The sequence below is a fragment of the Drosophila takahashii genome, chromosome 3L (assembly GCF_030179915.1).
Source record: "Drosophila takahashii strain IR98-3 E-12201 chromosome 3L, DtakHiC1v2, whole genome shotgun sequence".
NCBI classification, from domain to species: domain Eukaryota; kingdom Metazoa; phylum Arthropoda; class Insecta; order Diptera; family Drosophilidae; genus Drosophila; species Drosophila takahashii.
Window position 1 is genome coordinate 5,718,129 of NC_091680.1, and position 20,273 is coordinate 5,738,401.

Sequence of the window (20,273 nt, forward strand, 5' to 3'; positions counted from 1 at the left end):
CTTATGATTTATTATGGTTTATAGATCTGAACCATTTTCAAATATCGCGCCTTGAATAATCCAACATACTAGTATATTCCGGTAGGCCAGAGATAGTTGGCATTGTCTGTCTGCGCATCGTCTGGTCACACCTGGAATGCGAGGATTTTTTTGTTGTTGTTTCGAAGGCATTGTTGTTGCCTCGTCGGTTGTGAATCAAAATATTAACAAACAAGTGGCTCAACATACCAAAAAACTAGATATAAGTGATAAAAGATAAGAGGAACTAAGCCCGAATAATACCCATTAAGTAAACCGCGTGCAAAATGGGCTGTGCGGAGAGCAAGGATGGCGAGGGGGAGGCGCAAGACAATAGGCCTAAATACCGGTCCTGCACGGACACCTGCTGGCTGGCCATTTACATTATATTCTGGCTATTTTTGGTAAGAAATCTTTAGGATAAACTCATAAAAAGATATATAGATATGTGTATTGGGAAAGTGAAAGTCAAGAGATCAATCTGCGCAACGCATCTCTCGCATTTTCAATGTATTTGTGAGCGCTTTTTGCGGGAGGAAGGCGGCTACTTGTTACTTTGAAAGTGTCTCATTCATGTCGTCATCGCTTTGTGGCTGGCGATTCATGAGCTGAATTGTTAATTCCTCTAATGAAGGCGATGATTTAACATTCGAGAGTTAAAGCTTAAAGCCCGTATATAAATCCCACATGGATCGAATCATTAAACGCTGTTTTGGCTGTCCTGCAGGACACGCCACTCCTCAAAACCTTTTCCATGTCGGGAATTTGCATGCTATATGGTATGCCCTTCCCCACAGCGAATTTAATTATAATGCCCAATGGACATGACATGACATACTCGTCGTGGGCGTTGGCCTAGCCTTGACTAAGATCTATCTTTCTATGTACATCAAGTTATAAAAACCTTTTATTTCCTTTACAGATCGTGATAGCCATCTTTTCGTTTGTCTATGGCAATCCCTTGCGCATCATCAATGGCTACGATTCCTTTGGCAACACCTGTGGCGTCAAGCACAATGAAAAGTTCCAGGGATTCCCGCTGTCCGGCATGAACACCCTCGATAAGCCAGAGCTCTTCTACTTCGATGTGAAGGAGCTGAAAAAGTCCTTGAAAATATGTGTCAAGTCCTGTCCCGCCAAAACCATGACAAAGGGCAGTGAGCTACTCGAATACTACACCCAAACGGGCAGTCAGCTCTGCACATATGACTACAACATGCAGCAATTGAGTACGGCGGGAAATGATCAAAAGACCTTCAACTTCCTGGGTCCCTGTCCCACTTTTCCCGTTCACGAGAGGTATGATATCATCCAAATCAAATGCTAATTCTTACATTAATCATTTCTTCTTCGCAGCGCTCCTGTTCTGCATCGCTGTGTGCCCAAGGGCACGGGTGAGAAGGTTCAGAACTACTACGATATGCTCAACAACTGGGATGTGGCCCAGCAGTTCGTGGGCGACATCTACTCCACCTGGCACATCATTGCCATGGTCTGTGGACTGGCCTTGCGTAAGGAAAGCTGTAATACCCAAAAAAATATCCTCTTAATATCGTATGTTTTTCTAGTCATATCCATTGCTCTGGTGACCATGATGCACTGGCTGTCTCGCATCGTCTCCTGGATCATCTGCGTCCTGGTCATAGTGGCCAGCGTGGCTCTAACTGTGGCTTTGTGGTATGCCTACTATAATATACGCTACAAATCGGGAGTAAACACACAATACACCCTGCTGGAGGAGTTTGTGCGCAATCAGCAGGCGGTTTTAACCCTCGCTGTCTTGGCCACCATAACTATGGTTAGTTAGCTTCTAAAATATCTCTATATAAGTTACTTATTTCGACTATTTGTTACAGATAATCCTCATAGTGGTTATATACTTTTTGAAGAACAAACTGGCCGGCTTGTCGGCGCTTTTCGAGGAAGCAGGCCAGTGCATGATGAATCTCCCTGGACTTTTGATTGCCCCATTGCTGGCCTTCCTTGTGCTCATCGCCTTCTTGAGCTTCTGGGTGGGAGTGGTAATCTGCCTGGCCACTGCCAGCTCTCCTGACCAGAGTCCCATTGCTCCGTTCGACAACTCAAAGGCCCACATGCAGCCCCTGCCGGCAAATGCGCTATTGGCTTCCAGCAACAACACAAATCTGAGAAGTAAGTGTTTATACATATGATGTATTTCTTTTCCGCAGGGATTCTATTCGAAATAATCTAAATTTTTGTATTTTTGTTAACGTGATTTGGTGAATGAGTAAGTGGATATATGATAAGGGCACAGAACTTTACTCTTCTGTACATATTTCTGTGTTTTTTTCCTTCACCGACTCTTGGATATAAATTGTATATACAACGATAAATAATTCCGCATTCCACAGATAGTTCAAATTTTATTTCCGGAGAATTAATCTATTGTTTTCTTTAAACAGCCAATTTGCGTGTAGAATATGCCGATGCTGGTGCCCTTCGCAGTATGTTCTGGATCTACGTGGTGGGTCTCATATGGACAGTGGAGTTTATCTTTGCCTGCCAGCAGTTTGCATTGGCCGCCGCTGTGGCCTTTTGGTACTTCCAAAAGCCCACAACAACACCCACGATTTACGCCATTGGCAAGTTGGTTAAGTATCATTTGGGTACAGTGGCCAAGGGATCCTTTGTCATTACCATCTTTAAGATTCCCCGCTTGATACTCACGTATTTGTATGCCAAGTAAGTTAATTCGATTCTCTTTAAGAGCATTTCCCATTCTATACTAATTAAATGTGACATTTCAGATTGAAAAAGGGCGAGGACAAGGGTTCTGAGTGCGCCGCCTGCTGCTTGAAGTGCTGCATTTGTGGCTTCTGGCTGCTGGAGAAGTTCATTCGCTTCTTGAATCACAATGCCTACACTGTGGTGGCCATTGAGTCCATTAACTTTTGTCCCGCCGCTGGCATTGTAAGTTTACTACTAGAAAATCCCTTGATTGTCGCCGGATTTCAATTACTTTTTTATTTTTTAGGCCTGGAATGCCATGGCCACGAATGTTTTGCAAGTGGCCACCATCAACAGCGTGGGCGACTTTATCCTTTTCCTGGGAAAGGTTGTGGTGGCCGCTCTATCCGGCCTAATTGGTATCGTTTTGCTCAAGGACATGCCCGGTCTAAACTTTTACATGGCCCCAGTTATAATCATCATTATATTCTCATTCTTCATTGCTCACATCATTCTATCGCTGTTTGAGGTATGGAATCTTAGGATAAGACTAAGTAATAACCAATTCTAAATAATGATTCTTCCACAGATGGTGGTGGACACCCTGTTCCTTTGCGTCTGCGAGGATAAGACCCTAAATGGCCGTTCGGGTCGTTGGGCGCAGAGCAACCTGGCCAAGCTGGTGGGCGAGGAACCGCTGCAGCCTGGCGAGGAGCCGCCCATCGAGGTCGTTCAGATGATGCCCATCAACAAGCAGCCATTCAGTATTACCCGACTACCCCAATCCGATCCCGAGGTGGCTCCCATGTCGGACGAGTAGAGTAGCTCTTAGATGCTTTCGCTTTTGTATTCCAGCATCCCAGAAAATCGCCCCCGAAACTCAACGCACATCTCATTAGGATGTTAATATTTATACATACATATATATATTATATACATACGATATAACTCCGTCGCGACGTACAAAAAAGTGGGACTAATCTTGTCTATTTGATATATTCAAAACTTAGGATGCACAGTTTGTAAACGTATTTATAAAGTTCAAATGTTTTTGTATCTAAATGTAAAAATAGAGGTGTTTAAACCTTTTTCACTCGTTTAATGGTTCTTGCCTTCTTCTTTTCGATCACCTCCTTGACGGCCTTCATTTGCTTCTCCTTGATCTTCTTGGTCAGCGCCGATTTCGGTGTCTTTTTCGAATCTTCCTCCTTCTTCTTCTTGGCTATCGCAGCCAGAATCTTGGCCGTCTCCACGGGATCGTCGTCCTCGAAGAGCTCGTCGTTATCGATGCCATCGTAGGCTCTGACTGGCCGCGTGGCCTCGTGCTTGACCTTCTGCTCCACTCGGTTCACGTACTTATCCTTGGCGGCCTTCTTGAGGGTCTGTCGCTGTTTCGCGGGACTCACGTAGTCGGGATTCTCCCAAATGGTTTTCCCCGTGAACGATCCATCGAATATTTTCACCGGATTCATAACATAACGCGGTCCCACCTCGGACAGGCCACCGTCTTCGGAGAGAATCTGGAAATTCCGGAACCAAATGCGATTATCCAGGTAGGTGAAGGTGAACACATGATCGACGAAGGGCTGGCTCTTGGGATGATGATTGGGAACCGAAAAGGTCTGAACGAAGAGCTCCTTGAGCAGCTTCAGATGCGGCAGCTCATCGAATTTGGCGTCAAAGGAGAGCAGTGGCCGTGAGCCTCGCAAGCAATTGCCCGTCATCTTGAGTTCGGCCATTGTGTGGATGTTCTCGACGAGGAATTTGGCCGATGGGCCAGTGGAACCGGTGGTATTGGACACCCACATGTACAGATCCCTTTTGCGGCGACCCTCGAAGAGCATGGCCTTGTTGCAGTGCTTCATCTCGCACATTTCGTTGACCACCGACAGAGTTTTGGAGCGCTCCATTTTCGATTCGGCCCGGTGGTGCGGCATCAGGGTCTTGATGTCCTTCATCAAGTGCCGATCCCGGTGGCTAATACCGCGTGCGGAGAAGACCAACACGCGCTGTTTGTTCACCCACTTTTCCTGTAAATTAATATGAGTTTTTAGTTAATTAAATGTAGGTCTTGAGGAGCCCCAGTTACTTGCCCTCTTGGGCACCACTTCATCGGAGGATCGCTGTGGCGGCAGTGGTGGGTTTTCGTCCAGTGGCACTATCTCCAGCTGCGGCGCAGCCTTCTTCTTCTTATTCTGGAACTTGCGACCCATTTGGCTTGGTTTAACTAATTAAAAAACAATTGAAAAGAAGTGCAAATGCAAAACAACGTGGAGTTCGAATGACAACAACCAGGAATGGAGAATCGTTTCACAACCAGGGCGTCGACAGCACGTGCATCTGGTGTAAAAAATCGGTTGGCAGCGCTAGTGGTGTAAAAAATCTGTTGGCAGCTTCCATTTCGAATTTGAAATGTCTAACGGGCTTTTTGACTTTATTAAATATTATTACTTGGCTTTCAAGGTGGAAATTTATAATTAGTAAATAAATGTAATAGTTTTAAAATATTAGGGAAAGTCAATAGTTCCTAATAGAAATAAAACATGTTACAGTAGGTAAATCAGATGTCGTTGTGTGTGGGATTTGACGAAACGTTTGAACGCTAAAAAGTTGGGAATAAGCGTGCAGATTCTAGGGATTCCTGCGCAGCGCAAGTTTGTTACGTCAACTTGCAGAGCCCACTCTGTCGCCCACAATCAATTAAAAAGTTTAACAATTTTGTACAAGTTATTTTTTATTAACGTTCATCTAAAATTAAGAACAAATATGTGTAAATGCTTCAATTTTGTTTTATAATTAGGAAGTAACTTATATAGGTAGTGACTAGCGGAACAACTTTTAAGTAACCAAAACTTGAATGCGTTTCAGTAAAATGGCATACCACTAAAAGGTATCTGAAATCGAAACGTTAGGTGTTTTTTCCTGCGTTAATTTGTGTTAAATAAATTGATATTTAAACTTTTGAATGTTTAAGCTCATTTTTGTGTACTATTTGTAGTTCAAAATAATCCTTAATCCTCCTCATCCTCATCCTCGATTCCCGGCTCAGGACAGAGTCGACATCTGCTCTCATTGATGCCATAATTCGTGCAATGTTCGCCCACGCACTCGCAGCAGCCATCATGGAACCACCTGTAACTGGTGGCTCCTGTTTTCAGGCAGGTCTGTCGACATCTATTCCAGGATGTGCACTGATCCAGATACAAAACAGTGCAGTTAAGACCGGAATTTGGTTGGCCATTAGTTGAAAACGAAACCACGCTCCAATCGTAGGTATATCCATCGTTTGGCGACGAATACATGGCTCTGAACAAGGTTGACATGCCCTCGAATTCTTCAGTATGCGATTTCTTTTGCATTTCTGACATGCTAGCAAAAACTAATTGCCCAAATGACAGAAAAACTATGATTTTCACAAGTGATTTCATGTTGAATTGCCAATTGTTACTGAGGTGTTGAGGGCGTGGACAGTTGGTTTTAAGTTAAATTTGCGATTCAGGTAAAAATATAGAAGGATTGCAGGTAGAATGGCGTTTACCAGCTGTCATCATAGGGCGTGATCTATTTGGTCAATATTACCTAACTTGGGTTGGTACTTTTAAGAGGCTAATAAACATTATATATTTCTGCGATTTTTCCCGGTTTTGAAGTGAAATGATCTTGTAGTAGATTTTGTTGAAGAATTTGTTTTAGATTTCAGGGTTATGTGCCTTAGCTTAATAACTAATCCAGTTTCTTTTAATGGGCATCGGAAAACAGTTTTTACCGGTTTTTCCGAATTCTAATGAAAGAGGTCAAAGTTTATTTGAAGATCTTTCTAAATCATAGAGAACTTACCCCTCCATGATTAGTTTGAGGGTGCTGCGCTTAAGAATAAGCAGCACAAACACGAGAATTCCAAAACATCGATCCGCATAGTGCAAAAAATAATAGACTGGCTCAGAAATACTGTTGGGTTGCCAAAAAAAAAGTGCATCTATGATCAAATTCGTACCCATGATAACGGAGAGCCGACAAAACATTAGAAAACTGAGATTTGGAGTATATATATTAGCCAGCTGAAAAAAATTCTGGAATGTATTAATTCTTACGTCTCAGTGTCAAAATCGAAGCATTGTATTGTCCTCTCCTCATCTTGTTTAAACTTTCTCAGCTCGCTCTTAACTTTCCAAATATGAATGACCGTTAGAATAAACACGATCACATTAAAAATGTTTAGCATCAGTATTGGTCCCTGAAAGTATATCCAGACGTAGGGGCCCCAACCTGTGGACGAAAGGAAGTATATAGTAGTATAGTTTAGGTAAGTGCTTCCTTAATTCAGACCTTTCACACTGCATCCAGAATAGCCAACTAATGGCATCCAGTTCCATTTATGGAGATCTTCCCAGTATCGATTCAATATATAAATAACTCCTGTTGAAATAGAGGCCGTACACCAACCAAAGGCACTGTAGGTAACAAACTGATAACGAGGTTCCTCACGATTCATAGACGTCAATAATTTCCACAAATGAAAGCTGATCACTGAGTACCAGAGATTGCAGGATATCATGCAAAAGTATCTGCTGTAAGCTAAAGAAACGAAGAATGTTAGTTATTTGTCCCATTATTGAGATTCAATCCAAAATAAGTATTAACAACTAACCTGCTAATTGGCAAATTTGGTTCAATAAATTCAATTCTTCCAGTATGAAAAGAAGCCAATATATGAGCAAGCTGAATAAAGTAGAAATAAGGCACTTGCCAAGAACATTCCGAAGCTTTTTTACGAACAAATACACTAACAACGTGACGAAACAGAATATCAGGGATATCGCTTGGACTGGAAATACAAAATATAAAAATTATTTGAAAACCTGAAGTCAATTGATGAACTCCATTACTCTCGATGGTCGCTGGCGGTTGAGCGGTTTTGTACTTGTGCTTAGCAATCCATAAATCAGAATTCAACTTGGAATAGAGACAGTATACCTCTTTGGTCCAGACTTCATTATGGTTGTATAAAACTATGGATCCGTCCTGAAAAGTTTGTATTAGAATCGTAGATATCGTTTTCGGATCGCAGCGCAAACCTTTAGTATCGAGTACTCATCTTCTTTTACGCTTAGCACTTCGTCGAACCTTCGGAACTTATCTCTTAGCCCAAGGAAATCTGTAAAATTGGACTGCGTTGCCAATCTTAGCTCCATTTCAGTTGGTTTTATTTTAATAACTTCATTTAAAGTTAGATTTATCATCGCTAAACTAATTTTCTCATTAGTGCCATCGCACTTTCCTTGGTCCAACATATTTTTTTGGGGACAGCAGATTCGGACACAGGTCTTCAGTTTACAAATACAGGCTCTTAAATGGGGTTTCACTGGCTCTAATGATCCATCTGTTAACTCCCTATAACTATACTCCCTCGTTATATTACCGCTGATTTCGATGCCATTAAATAGATAAGTATCGTTGGCTTTTTTTGAATCCGAAATATCAACGGTATCGATATAGTTACAGTTGGGAATATCAGCTGTTGAATTTCTAACAATAGTTAGAATTATCATTGTAATGAACAATTTCAAATACAGATACATTTTATATGAAGAAACCTTCTGATGTAAGATCTAAACTCGACTGAGTCCCGATGAAAATAGCTCTCGGTTTTATATGATTTGCATCTAAACTGAACGAGTTCCTAGAAAATAATCTCGACTATTAACATTTCCGTTGGGGGTTATATTGGGTGCATTACAATAGTAAATGCCTTCAATATTTATCAAAACTATTAATAAAAACATACTCTAGGGGCCTACGACCTACGAATATTCTGCTTACTACAAATTCCCTGTACAACTATACAAAGAAAACTATACTTGTGATTGGAAACTACGACATTTTTTCCATGCTCAGTTGTTATTGCAATTCGTTGTTATAATGCTAACAACGGACCATTGTTGGAACCTATTAGATTTTGACGTTTGATCTGCTAATAAATGAAATATTTTACGAAACTTGGGAAAGTATAAAGTTTCAAGTTTTTGAAATGGAAATTAATACTGAAACGGTGCAAAAAAATAATGTGTTTGTATTCAAAATCTATAAAAAACTCGATTAGTTTGTTATTGTTACACATTAGATAACATCAAAAAACCCTTTATATACGATAGTGGACAAAATAATAGACCGGTTTAAAAAAATGGTTGGGATGCCAATAAAAAGAACATCTGTGATAAAATTCGCACCCATGATAACAGAGAGTCGCAAAAACATTAGAAAACTGAAATCGGAATTTGAATAGTAAACGAAATTCGGAAATGGATTAGTTCATACGTCTCAATGTCAATATTAAAGCACTGTATTGTCCTCTCCTCATCTCGTTGAAACCTTTTCAGTTCGCTCCTAACTTTCCAAATGTGAATGACTGTAAGAATAAACATGAGCACATTAATCATGTTTAGAATAAGATGTGGTCCATTTATGTATATCCAAGGTTTCAAAGGTTTCAATTCAAAATCTGAAGAAAATCTGAGTCATTTTTCAAAAGTCCCTTTATACCAATTTTGACCATTTGCATTAGCTAGGGAATAATTATAACTGAAACTTGTCGAATATAAAAACGTTTTCAAAAAATACCGTTTTTTCGACAGCCGATGTTTAACCAAACATCGATTCATCGACCAATATCGATATAAGAGAGCATCATTCTATCGATCAACTCCCACCTCCGGTTTTTGTGTATACGCCATCAAGCGGCAAAAAGGGGAAAAAAGTGAAGTGCAAAAAGCCAGAGAAGCGGAAAGCAGAAATCCGAATTCACAATTCAGTACAGAACCATGTCGGACTACAGATCCCAATCTCGCAGCGGCGGAGGACGTGGCGGCGGCCAGGAGTACTCGAACGACGACGATCCGCCGATGTCGCGGCTGTTCATCATTTGCAACAAGGGGCACACCGAGGATGATTTCCGCGAGGCCTTCTCGCCGTACGGCGAAATCGAGGACATCTGGGTGGTGAAGGACAAGCACACGCAGGAGAACAAGGGCATCGCCTATGTGAAGTTCTCCAAGACATCGGATGCGGCCAAGGCGCAGGAGGAGATGAACGGCAAGACCATCGGCAAGATGGATCGCACCCTCAAAGTCCTGGTGGCAGCCAAGTGGGATTCCCTTATATATCCCCCTAAAAACATATCCTAAGTTTATCCCCCCTTTGCAGCCGCAATCAGGGCTCGAATAAGTCGGAAAACGAGCAGGAAAAGTATGTCAGACTGTTCATAGTCATCCCCAAAACGGCCACCGAGGAGGACATCCGCGATGAGTTCGCCCAGTGGGGCGAGGTGGAAACGGTGACCATTGTCAAGGAGAAAAACAACGGCAATCCCAAGGGCTTCGGCTATGTTCGCTTTACCAAGTGAGTGGCGTTACTAACTCTTTTTAGAGCCTGACTAATCCGAATTAATTGCCAGGTTTTACTACGCAGCCGTGGCCTTTGAGAACTGCTCTGCGAAGTATAAGGCAGTCTTTGCCGAGCCCAAGGGCTCCAGTCGCACACAGCGCGACCAGTACGGTCGTCCCTCCGAGGATAATCCCTTGTACAGCGGCTCGGGACGTGGCAACTCCAATTTCAATGGTGGTGGAAGCAGTGGAGGCGGTGGAAGCGGCAGCTACAACAACGATTGGAATGTTTCCCAGAACAACGATATGTCAGCCTTCCTACGCATGCAGAATGTCCCCGTGGCGCAGCCCTCTTGCCTGGAGGTCAACGTGAGCAACTGCGTCAACCAGGATCAGCTGTGGCGACTCTTTGATATCATTCCCGGCCTAGATTACTGCCAAATTATGCGGGAACGTGAGTTTAAAAGTCAAATTTATATCTGGAAAGCCTTTACAACTTTTTATTCTACCCTTTTTAGATGGACCGCGCACCAATGAGGCCTTGGTGGTGTACGACAACCCGGAAGCAGCTATTTATGCCAAGTAAATTCAGCCCTAGAAACCCCTATCAACCTGATTTTAATACCCCTTTTCTTTAGGGACAAACTGCATGGCCTGGAATATCCCATGGGCGAACGCATCATTGTCAAAGTCAATGGAATGAGCTCGGCTCGCATGGACACATCCTTCATAGACAGTACGCGAGTTAAACCCTTTAAGGGCTACAGGCCTCGCCATCACCTGTAGCCATTTATTAAATGCTTCTATATTTGGTTTTTGCTTTCTTCAAATTGCTGGACTTTTAATGCATTTTAAAAATATTGCTCTCTATAATGTATTGTGGTTTTTATCATTTTAGAGCGCACCAAAAAGGATGCCATCTGCAATGTGCCTTTGCCCCCAACACAGCCACTTGCCTCGCCCGACGCCCAGGTGGCCCAGCGTCTGTTTATTGTGCTCTCAGCGGTAGGTACCACTGTACTGTGTCGAATGCACATTAGTTATGTTGTTTTATCGCTTTAGAATTTACCGCACTCGATCTTGAAAAACATATTCTCCTGCTGGTCGGGACTGATTGACGTCTATCTGCTGCCCAACAAGAACTGCGGTTATGTGAAATATGCGGAGACTGAGAGCGCCCAAATGGCCATTCACACCCTAAATGGGGCTGAGATATGCGGTACTAAGATTAAGGTGTGTACCTATAATACTTAAAAAAATTATATTTATTTAAATAATGTAAATCCCAATCCCCTTTTCAGGTCATGGAGGCCGAGGAGCGCAGTGGATCCGATGGCGATGATGGAGGACGCAAACGTCTAAGGCGGAACTGAGTGTAAGTAACCAAGTTGAAAAAGCATAAATCCCGTATCTATTAATTTAGCCATAGTTGGATTGAGTTTGTGAGCCGTGGTCCGAGGTAAGTAGTTGTGCAAATTCCGAAACCGACACCGAAACCTATTAACGCATTCGCCTAACGCTTTTGGGTGTACAGACCGTTCTGTTCGACCAACCAACCGAATAGTACACTCACTTACCAACGGTTGGCCATCGACGATATCAAACCAAACCATTTTTATCTTTCTATCTCCACAGACCACCCACTGACAACCGCGAACTTACAGAGAACGCAATGTACGAGTACGTAACTAACTTGAGAATACAGTCCGAATGAAAACAGTTGAACTGACAACAACCAAACACCAACGATCACGCAACAACCAACCAACAACCAATAAACAATAAACAAACAACAACCAACACTCTCTTAACGGAATGCCACAAGAACCACGAAGACTGGAGAACGCAGTACGCAGAACGCAGACCGGAAACGGAAACGGCGAACGGAGAACGGAGACGGGTGAACAAACAGCCAACGAATTCACCACACCCGTTGACTACCATTGACTATAACTCAAGGGGCTCTCGTACAGAGCACTCGTAGAAAGACCCTATACGACCTTTAAACGGAATGCCAACGAAACCGCAAAGCTTGCTAAAATAATATATGTACTCAGATACGTATAAAACATACCGCTTAGGGGACCTTTGAATCTACCCGTGATACAGAAACGAACTCTGTGTAACTTGAACTATTACTAACGTATTCCGACGAGATCATCCAGCAAAGCAATGAAATTTAAGCAAAATGAATTTCCCAAGAGTATTGACTCTGTCTCGTAAGCTCACGATTTAGCCGTGCGTGAAAGATATTCTTTTCATATATACTAGATTTAACCAATATTTTACTGTATAAGCCAATAAATAAATAATATTTAATGGAAAACAAAAAGCGATTTTGTATTTTAAGGAAGCTTGGGAGGAAAGGAAGGGAATGCATAAATTTATGAAGGTGAAAATAAGTCAAAAAGAGATGTAACAAAATGTATTTTGGATATTTTATAGGTTTTAACTTAAAACATTCAAAATACAAGAAAATAATAAAAAATTTAAGGAGTTTAAATAATGTTTTTTATTTTTAATATTCAAAGTACAAATGAATTACCCTTCTAAAAATAAACCGACTCCTTTTAAAGAGTATAAAATGAACTAGTTCCAAAGTGGTTCCATTGTAAAAACGCAACCCTGGTAAATATTGGTTCCACAGACAGCTGAGTTGGATTTTGTTTAGATTTTGTAAATTCTTGATTTTACGGGACAAAAAGTTAGTTTTTGATAGGGATAAAGAGTAAAAAACAATCAAAATGGATCCAGCACTGCTTCGCGAACGCGAGGCCTTCAAGAAGAGGGCGATGGCCACGCCCACGTGAGTAGCAGCCATATTTCCCCCTCGATAAAGATGGTTCCTTGAAAACTATGATTTATCCTTTCAAAATAGCGTGGAGAAGAAGTCCAAGCCCGATAGACCAGCTCCACCGCCGCCCAGCGATGATTCCAAGCGGAAAATGCGTCCTCCAACGGCTCCCAAGTTGGATGCCTCAACGTGAGTTGCTATAGGACTTTTCCTGTCTCAGGATTGGGTTGTAACCTCTTAAATCATTTCCAGTTACAAGACCATGTCGGGCAGCTCCCAATACCGCTTTGGAGTGCTGGCCAAGATTGTGAAATTCATGCGCACACGCCACCAGGACGGCGATGATCATCCACTGACCATTGAGGAGATTCTGGACGAGACCAACCAACTGGATATTGGACAGTCCGTTAAGAATGTTAGTTCTACATCTATGTACTTCTTTTGGTTGATATTATGGTATTCCTATTTTTTAGTGGCTTTCTAGCGAGGCTCTGCACAATAATCCCAAAGTGGAGGCCAGTCCCTGTGGCACCAAGTTCAGTTTCAAGCCAGTCTACAAAATCAAGGATGGCAAAACCCTTTTGCGACTGTTGAAACAACACGATTTAAAGGGCCTGGGTGGCATTTTACTTGACGATGTCCAGGAATCACTGCCGCACTGCGAAAAGGTCCTGAAAAACCGAGCTGCTGAAATCCTATTCATTATCAGACCCATTGACAAAAAGAAGATTTTATTCTACAACGATAGGACCGCCAATTTTTCGGTAAGATTATGATAAAATGCCAAAAATTTTAAGTGTAAAGTACGCTTAAGATTTATTTTAATTTTTTATAAGGTTTACTTATAGGAATTTAAGCCACAAACCGTCATAATTCTCTACACAATTTAAAGTTGGATTAAAAATTAAATTCCAATTTTTTTAAATTCTTTTCAGGTGGACGAAGAGTTCCAGAAGCTTTGGCGCTCAGCCACGGTCGATGCCATGGACGATGCCAAGATCGACGAGTACCTAGAAAAGCAGGGCATTCGCTCCATGCAAGATCATGGCCTGAAGAAACCCGTTCCCAAGCGCAAGAAGGCGGCCAACAAGAAGCGGCAGTTCAAGAAGCCCAGAGACAACGAGCATTTGGCCGACGTTCTGGAAGTCTACGAGGATAACACTCTAACTCTGAAGGGCGTGAATCCTACGTAGAATTATAACTTAAGATTAGACAATAAAAATAACTCTCAATAGTATAGTAAGTGCACTCCAAAATGGGCATTATAAATTTGTGTTTATCTTATTGAGAGTCCCAATGAGTGGCCGAATACTCATTCCGAAAGATTTACAATACCAGATTGCTATTCTGCCAGTGGCTTTGAACTTAAAAATACGACGACCGGCCCGGGGAAAGATAATTAAAAAGCAAAACTATGTAATCTTGTCTTGACATTCTTTCAGCGACTGTGTGAGTGTGCGAATGTTGGCCAGAATCGATGCTGGTGGGCAGATAAATTGGCAATAGGGGGAAGCCATAGCTTTAGTCTGCATTGAACGGCAAGCAAGTTCAGTTGGAATCGATTTGGAATTATTTATATTTGTGCGGCGGTGAATTGTTGTGAGCTATTATTTTTACAGCCTTTTTTTCTGGGCCCAAAAACCGGATTGGAGCATCCTTTTTTAGGGGTTATAAACCAACGAAGTGCTTATTATAGTTTAAAAATTGCACTCTCAAAATAGAAATTAAACTGTGTTGCTATACTCGATTTTCTGATTTTCCGATAAGATGTGATTAAGGGTCAACACGTACTCAAAAAATAATTATTTATATTTAATAATAACCCCCTGTCGAAAAGTTATTCAATTGAAATTTTACTTAGACTATTTAAAGTATTAAAAACAAAACATATTTTTATTTTATAGAAATTCCCTGTAAAGTTATTCGATTTTAGAAAATTTAACGATTTTATTAAAATTTTTTAATTTATTTCTAATTTTATCTTGCATTTATTACAAAATAAATAAATCAGTGCCTCATAAACAAATAAATAAATCAAGGTAAATAATTGTCTTAGTTGATTAAAATCACAATTACTTACATATTTTTCTAAGTTGAAAAACAAATCTGGAAATTTTCCAATCCTGGCAAAAAAAGGGTATTCAAAAGTGTGCTTGCTGAAAATCCGGTTCTTTGTTTACTTGACTTGGCTCTTTGGCACGGACAATGAGCTCTCCGCTCGGCGGCAAAAGGCAGAAACTTGTTTTGAAATACTCAATTTGTTTAATTATAATTCCCGAAGCATTCGCCAGTTGGCTTTGAGAGTTTCTGTGCTGAGGTTGACAAAATGAAGCGGACTGCACTAGGAGTGGCAGTGCTCCTGGCCCTGGTGGCTCACCTGACGGCCCACAGTGCGGAGTAAGTGGTTCAAGAAGCCATATAATATACTATATAAATCACTGACTTTCTCTTTGATAACCCAGCGACTTGGTTTACGGCTATGAGTGCCGCAGTGGCCTCTGCCAGAAGGTGGAGCTCAGCGAGGAGAACTACGCCAAGGCCATCAGCATGCCCGTTTGCCGGCTCTTCTGCGGCAGCTCCATCGGCACCCTGTGGCCCCAGCCCACGGGTGCAGTGCGTCTGGACACGCTGATGCGCCAGGTGGACATCTCCTTCATCGATTTCAATCTCAATGGCACTGCGAGGCAGGAGAAGCTCTGGCGAGCGGCCGAGGATCGCTTTATGGATATGTTGGAGGCGCAGATCCCGGATCGCAAAGTCCTGGCCCGCGGTGGCTATCGCATGTCTATTAATATCAATACCCCGGAGGAAGCGGCTCCTGCCAGGCTCACCCTGGATACGGATGAGAGCTATACTTTGGATATAGACACAGATGCCTCGGGTCATGTGCTGGCCAACATCACGGCAGCTAACTATTTCGGAGCCCGTCATGGCCTGGAGACCCTGGCCCAGTTGATCGTCTACGATGATATCCGCCGGGAGGTTCAGGTGACTGCCAATGCCACCATCACCGATGCTCCGGTTTACAAGTGGCGTGGGTTGCTCCTGGACACTTCGCGTAACTACTACTCCGTGAAGTCCATCAAGCGGACGTTGGGTAAGGCATTTCGATGAGGTTGAGGGAGGTTTAGGGCGGTTTAGGGGTTTATATATGTACATTTGATATTTTTTAAAGATGAAGTTATTCATATCATTTTGACATGAGTAAAGGATATTGTTAATCTTTTTTTATATTATTTGCTCAAGAAATACTAAATTCGGTATTTTTTTGATATGATAAAATGTCATGTTGATATGTTTGAATCTTAAATTTGACATGAATCATATCGGCTTTTTATTGATATGAAATAAGGTAGAAATAACAGGGACCGTAAATACCAGTTATTTGAAATTTTTATTTTAAAAGGCCTACTGAGATTTTAACAAGTTTTAACTAACAATTTAACTTGTTTTAATGGACTTTATAGACATGAACAAAAAACAGCTAATTTGCTTTCAAGAGTAAAAAGAACGTTTTTTTTGACGTTAAAAACACAATATCACAATAGTCTTTTTAAAATAAAAATCTCAAATACCGCTTATTTACAGTCCCTGGAAATAACCCTATTTCATATCGGTTTTTTTTTCTGTGTACCATCGTTTAACCATTATCCTCCTTCCCCCTTTAGAGGGCATGGCCCTGGTCAAGCTGAACACCTTCCATTGGCACATTACGGACTCGCACAGCTTCCCCCTGGAGGTGCGCAAGCGCCCGGAGCTGCACAAGTTGGGAGCCTATTCCCAGCGCCAGGTGTACTCGCGTCGGGCTGTGGCCGAGGTTGTGGAGTTCGGGCGCGTGCGTGGCATCCGTGTGATGCCCGAGTTCGATGCCCCCGCCCATGTGGGTGAGGGTTGGCAGCACAAGAACATGACCGCCTGCTTCAATGCCCAGCCATGGAAGTCGTTCTGCGTGGAGCCACCGTGTGGCCAATTGGATCCCACGGTGAACGAGATGTACGATGTGCTGGAGGACATTTACGGCACCATGTACGAGCAGTTCCAACCCGATGTCTTCCACATGGGCGGCGATGAGGTGTCAACCAGCTGCTGGAACAGCAGTCATCCCATCCAAAAGTGGATGAAGCAGAAGGGCTGGGGTCTGGAGACCGCCGACTTTATGCGCCTGTGGGGTCACTTCCAAACTGAGGCTCTCGCTCGCGTGGACAAGGTGGCCAATGGCACGCAGACACCGATCATTCTCTGGACCAGTGGACTCACCGAAGAGCCCTTCATCGATGAGTATCTCAACCCAGAGCGCTACATCATTCAGATCTGGACCACTGGCGCCGATCCCAAGGTGAAGAAGATCCTGGAGCGCGGCTACAAGGTTATAGTTTCCAACTACGATGCTCTGTACTTGGATTGCGGCGGCGCTGGCTGGGTGACGGATGGCAACAACTGGTGCTCGCCGTATATTGGCTGGCAGAAGGTGTACGACAATAGCCTAAAGTCGATTGCTGGGGACTATGAGCACCATGTTTTGGGCGCCGAGGGAGCCATCTGGTCGGAGCAGATCGATGAGCATACGCTGGACAACCGCTTCTGGCCGAGAGGAAGTGCTTTGGCCGAGCGTTTGTGGTCTAATCCCGCTGGAGGATGGCGACAGGCCGAGTCGCGTCTGCTGCTCCATCGCCAGCGACTGGTGGACAATGGATTGGGTGCGGAGGCCATGCAGCCGCAGTGGTGCCTGCAGAACGAGCACGAGTGTCCCATTGACGCGTACGATGCACAAGTTTGACCGGCTCTTGGGTCTCTCCTCTTACCGGTCACTATCCTTATATCCTTATAGATGTAGTCGGGGCGGCGGGCGGCTTTGGATGATCCAGTTCCTGCTGTTCGTCCTACTGACAACGCTCTCCGCCTGAAAATAAACCACTGCTCAAACGGTGACCTTACGCAAGTGACTTGTCGTTTATTGTGTTTAGTATAAATGAGATTATTAGCCCTAGTCTGCGTTCCATTTGGATTCGTATCGTACTTCTTCGATTCTTTGGAATCTTTTTGGAAACACAAATGTACAAGTTATGCTTTTCAAAATGGTTTGAGGCCTTAACTCCTGGGGACTCCTGAATATGTACGTATGAGTCTAGATACTAAAAGCAGCGTTCCCGTGTGCAGAATTTTCGGATGGAAGCCCTCTACTCGTTCCACTCCTCCTCGTTGCGTCCGAACTTGTAGATCAGACTGGCGAACAGGATGAAGACATTCTGCATGAGCAGGGCCACGCCAAACCAGCCATCCTTCTTGTCTGTAAGATATCGAGTTATTAACCTCATGAAACCCAAGGAATCCCAGATAATCCCTCACCATTGTTGATGAAGTCATCGATCATCACCCAGACGGCGGCTATGATGGAGGCAAAGCCCATGACGAAGCCCACCAGCAGCCAGATTTTGGCTATCCTGGCTCCGGATTCCGAGGAGTTCTCCTCCGAGATCTTTAAAAGTAAACAAAAGGAGTGAGTCATTTCTTGGGCACCATGAAAATTGGATCCCCCTTCTTACATGTTCCCCCTTCACCGCGTTCACCATGCAAAAGCTGATGGTCCCGAAGATCCCGATGAAGACGTGTCCTGTGGTTATCTGGTGCTTCCCATCGATGGACATGGCATCGATTAGAACCCACCATCCTGCGAAAAACTAAAGGGGGAAAAAAAAGTTGCACAGTCAGGTGAGCGACTCATGTCTGGGTATTCTCCTGTATCCCTACCAGCAGGCCGGCAATTATGGAGGAGTTCTTGTTCCGGGACGCCTCCCCTGTGAAGTAGTTCGCAACATTGTCCAACACGCCCATTGCTTAGCTTTTAAAACGTAATTTAATTTATTCCTACACTGCTATCTGTTTTTTTGTTGTGACTAACACAGGGTTGCCAGGCTGTCTGCAGGGGAATACAGGTAATTACTGCATGCTGCAGCGGCCCGATTTCAGTATTTTTGTGTGTTCACACTGGAGCCGCAGCAGCGGTTCACTACAAAATCATGTTTTTTATACCTAATTTTCTGATTTGTTTGATTTTTAATTAAAGTGTTTATCTTATCACTCAATTTAACCAGGTGAGTTGTAAGGAAAGACGGAAAACAATAAGAAAGAAGACATTTGCTAATTTTAAAAGTCGAACAATTAGTTAAAAATAGTAACAATCTAAAATACCGCAAATTGAACTTAAATGACAATAATTAAAAATAGCTAAAAAACCCAAAATTATCCCTTTAATTAATATAATTAAAAAATGTAACAGTAAAACATACGTAATACGATTAGATGATTTTGCAGTTGCTCCGGCCTGTGTGAGCACTAAGCTCTTGCGAATTTAGTATTTTCTGTATATTATTTTTGTTAGCTTTTTTGGAAAGTCCCGCCACGGTCATATTGCGACTTCACGTTCAACTAAATTTTAATTGGATTCCTTATTATTTAACAACCGATCGCAGCGACACGAGTGGGTGCGTGTGGTCAGTGTTCCAGATACGGATTAAGAAGAAATCTTCGCCAGAATGCTAGTCATAAACACCTGTAAAGCAGCCACCCGATTGGCGCTGCGCAGCCTCAACCTGCGATCCTCACCTGCGATCAGTCGCACTTTCTCGGCGGGATTGGCCCTGAAAACGAAAGATGTGTGAGTAGCCACCACCTCACAAAGAGGGTTTCACACCCCGAAATCAACATAAACATTGACCAATCTCTGTTTGCAGTGTTAACATAACCTTCGTGCGCGCCAACGGGGACAAGATCAAGACGTCGGGCAAGGTGGGCGACTCCCTGCTGGACGTGGTGGTCAACAACAGCGTGGATTTGGACGGCTTCGGCGCCTGCGAGGGCACCCTGACCTGCTCCACCTGCCACCTGATCTTCAAGACCGCCGACTTCGAGAAGCTGCCCGATAAGCCCGGCGACGAGGAGCTGGACATGCTGGATTTGGCCTACGAACTGACGGACACCTCGCGCCTCGGCTGCCAAATCATCCTGTCCAAGGACATGGAGGGTCTGGAGGTCCATGTGCCCTCCACCATCAATGACGCCCGTGCTGCGTAGAACAGACGCCACCCATTGTTATCAATTGTTGCAATTTTGAGTGCTAATTAATCGCTTTAGTTCAACCTAGATGTAGTCAATATTATTTGAATGAATTCGTATGTACTATACTATGTCCCAGGGACACGAAGCTCAGGCGGCTATTATAGATGCGTGCAAAGAATCTGTATAAATTCCAGATGCGGATTTGCGAACGCTGTTGTTTTTAAAGTGTTTAAGCTCAAAGGGATTAGATCGATATGTAAATATGTGTTCCCAATAAATTTACATGTATTTTCGAACATCTCTTTTGCTTTTCTTTGGCTTTTGGAGGTGTATTCTGA

At 43.1% G+C, this 20,273-nt stretch overlaps 8 protein-coding genes and 1 pseudogene across 9 annotated transcripts; 5 read left to right on the top strand and 4 right to left on the bottom strand.

Annotated features, from left to right (window-relative positions):
- Nucleotides 1–139: 139 nt before the first annotated feature.
- On the top strand, nt 140–3,799 carry Ctl1 (choline transporter-like protein 1). The gene is made up of 9 exons (XM_017158833.3): nt 140–422; nt 941–1,317; nt 1,375–1,529; nt 1,587–1,816; nt 1,875–2,169; nt 2,442–2,721; nt 2,787–2,949; nt 3,014–3,235; nt 3,296–3,799. Exons 1-9 carry the CDS (start codon nt 306–308, stop codon nt 3,524–3,526), a joined length of 2,070 nt encoding a protein of 689 aa, XP_017014322.2. The 5' UTR covers nt 140–305; the 3' UTR covers nt 3,527–3,799.
- LOC108062652 (ribosome biogenesis protein BRX1 homolog) lies at nt 3,684–5,015 on the bottom strand. The gene is made up of 2 exons (XM_017149431.3): nt 4,800–5,015; nt 3,684–4,736 (listed from the first exon to the last, which is right to left on the bottom strand). Exons 1-2 carry the CDS (start codon nt 4,917–4,919, stop codon nt 3,786–3,788), a joined length of 1,071 nt encoding a protein of 356 aa, XP_017004920.1. The 5' UTR covers nt 4,920–5,015; the 3' UTR covers nt 3,684–3,785.
- Nucleotides 5,016–5,698: 683 nt separating this feature from the next.
- On the bottom strand, nt 5,699–6,435 carry srw (shrew). The gene has a single exon (XM_017149390.3). The coding sequence runs from the start codon at nt 6,132–6,134 to the stop codon at nt 5,718–5,720; it is 417 nt and encodes a 138-aa protein (XP_017004879.2). The 5' UTR covers nt 6,135–6,435; the 3' UTR covers nt 5,699–5,717.
- Nucleotides 6,436–6,449: 14 nt separating this feature from the next.
- LOC123003067 (probable G-protein coupled receptor Mth-like 12) lies at nt 6,450–8,307 on the bottom strand (annotated as a pseudogene).
- Nucleotides 8,308–9,423: 1,116 nt separating this feature from the next.
- Nucleotides 9,424–12,417, top strand: LOC108068964 (RNA-binding protein 45). The gene is made up of 9 exons (XM_017158848.3): nt 9,424–9,847; nt 9,907–10,101; nt 10,157–10,539; nt 10,604–10,667; nt 10,724–10,821; nt 10,984–11,090; nt 11,148–11,318; nt 11,387–11,460; nt 11,721–12,417. The coding sequence occupies exons 1-8, from the start codon at nt 9,525–9,527 to the stop codon at nt 11,456–11,458; spliced, it is 1,413 nt and encodes a 470-aa protein (XP_017014337.1). The 5' UTR covers nt 9,424–9,524; the 3' UTR covers nt 11,459–11,460; nt 11,721–12,417.
- A 294-nt stretch (nt 12,418–12,711) lies between these two features.
- Nucleotides 12,712–14,148, top strand: TfIIEbeta (transcription factor IIEbeta). The gene is made up of 5 exons (XM_017158814.3): nt 12,712–12,891; nt 12,964–13,068; nt 13,132–13,294; nt 13,353–13,643; nt 13,815–14,148. The coding sequence occupies exons 1-5, from the start codon at nt 12,830–12,832 to the stop codon at nt 14,070–14,072; spliced, it is 879 nt and encodes a 292-aa protein (XP_017014303.1). The 5' UTR covers nt 12,712–12,829; the 3' UTR covers nt 14,073–14,148.
- Nucleotides 14,149–14,382: 234 nt separating this feature from the next.
- Nucleotides 14,383–17,818, top strand: Hexo1 (Hexosaminidase 1). Of its 2 annotated transcripts, none has more exons than XM_070214567.1 (4): nt 14,383–14,478; nt 15,161–15,276; nt 15,342–15,976; nt 16,548–17,818. In XM_070214567.1, the coding sequence occupies exons 2-4, from the start codon at nt 15,206–15,208 to the stop codon at nt 17,654–17,656; spliced, it is 1,815 nt and encodes a 604-aa protein (XP_070070668.1). In that variant the 5' UTR covers nt 14,383–14,478; nt 15,161–15,205; the 3' UTR covers nt 17,657–17,818. The 2 variants fall into 2 exon arrangements, with proteins under 2 accessions (XP_070070668.1, XP_017014301.2); XM_017158812.3 differs by lacking the exon at nt 14,383–14,478 and having other exon boundaries at nt 15,057–15,276; nt 16,548–17,637; nt 17,708–17,818.
- On the bottom strand, nt 17,801–18,802 carry LOC108068937 (transmembrane protein 50A). The gene is made up of 4 exons (XM_017158815.3): nt 18,628–18,802; nt 18,423–18,557; nt 18,226–18,355; nt 17,801–18,166 (listed from the first exon to the last, which is right to left on the bottom strand). Exons 1-4 carry the CDS (start codon nt 18,709–18,711, stop codon nt 18,057–18,059), a joined length of 459 nt encoding a protein of 152 aa, XP_017014304.1. The 5' UTR covers nt 18,712–18,802; the 3' UTR covers nt 17,801–18,056.
- A 462-nt stretch (nt 18,803–19,264) lies between these two features.
- Fdx2 (Ferredoxin 2) lies at nt 19,265–20,229 on the top strand. Its single transcript, XM_017158790.2, has 2 exons — nt 19,265–19,534; nt 19,611–20,229. The coding sequence occupies exons 1-2, from the start codon at nt 19,413–19,415 to the stop codon at nt 19,948–19,950; spliced, it is 462 nt and encodes a 153-aa protein (XP_017014279.2). The 5' UTR covers nt 19,265–19,412; the 3' UTR covers nt 19,951–20,229.
- The last annotated feature ends 44 nt before the right edge of the window (nt 20,230–20,273 follow it).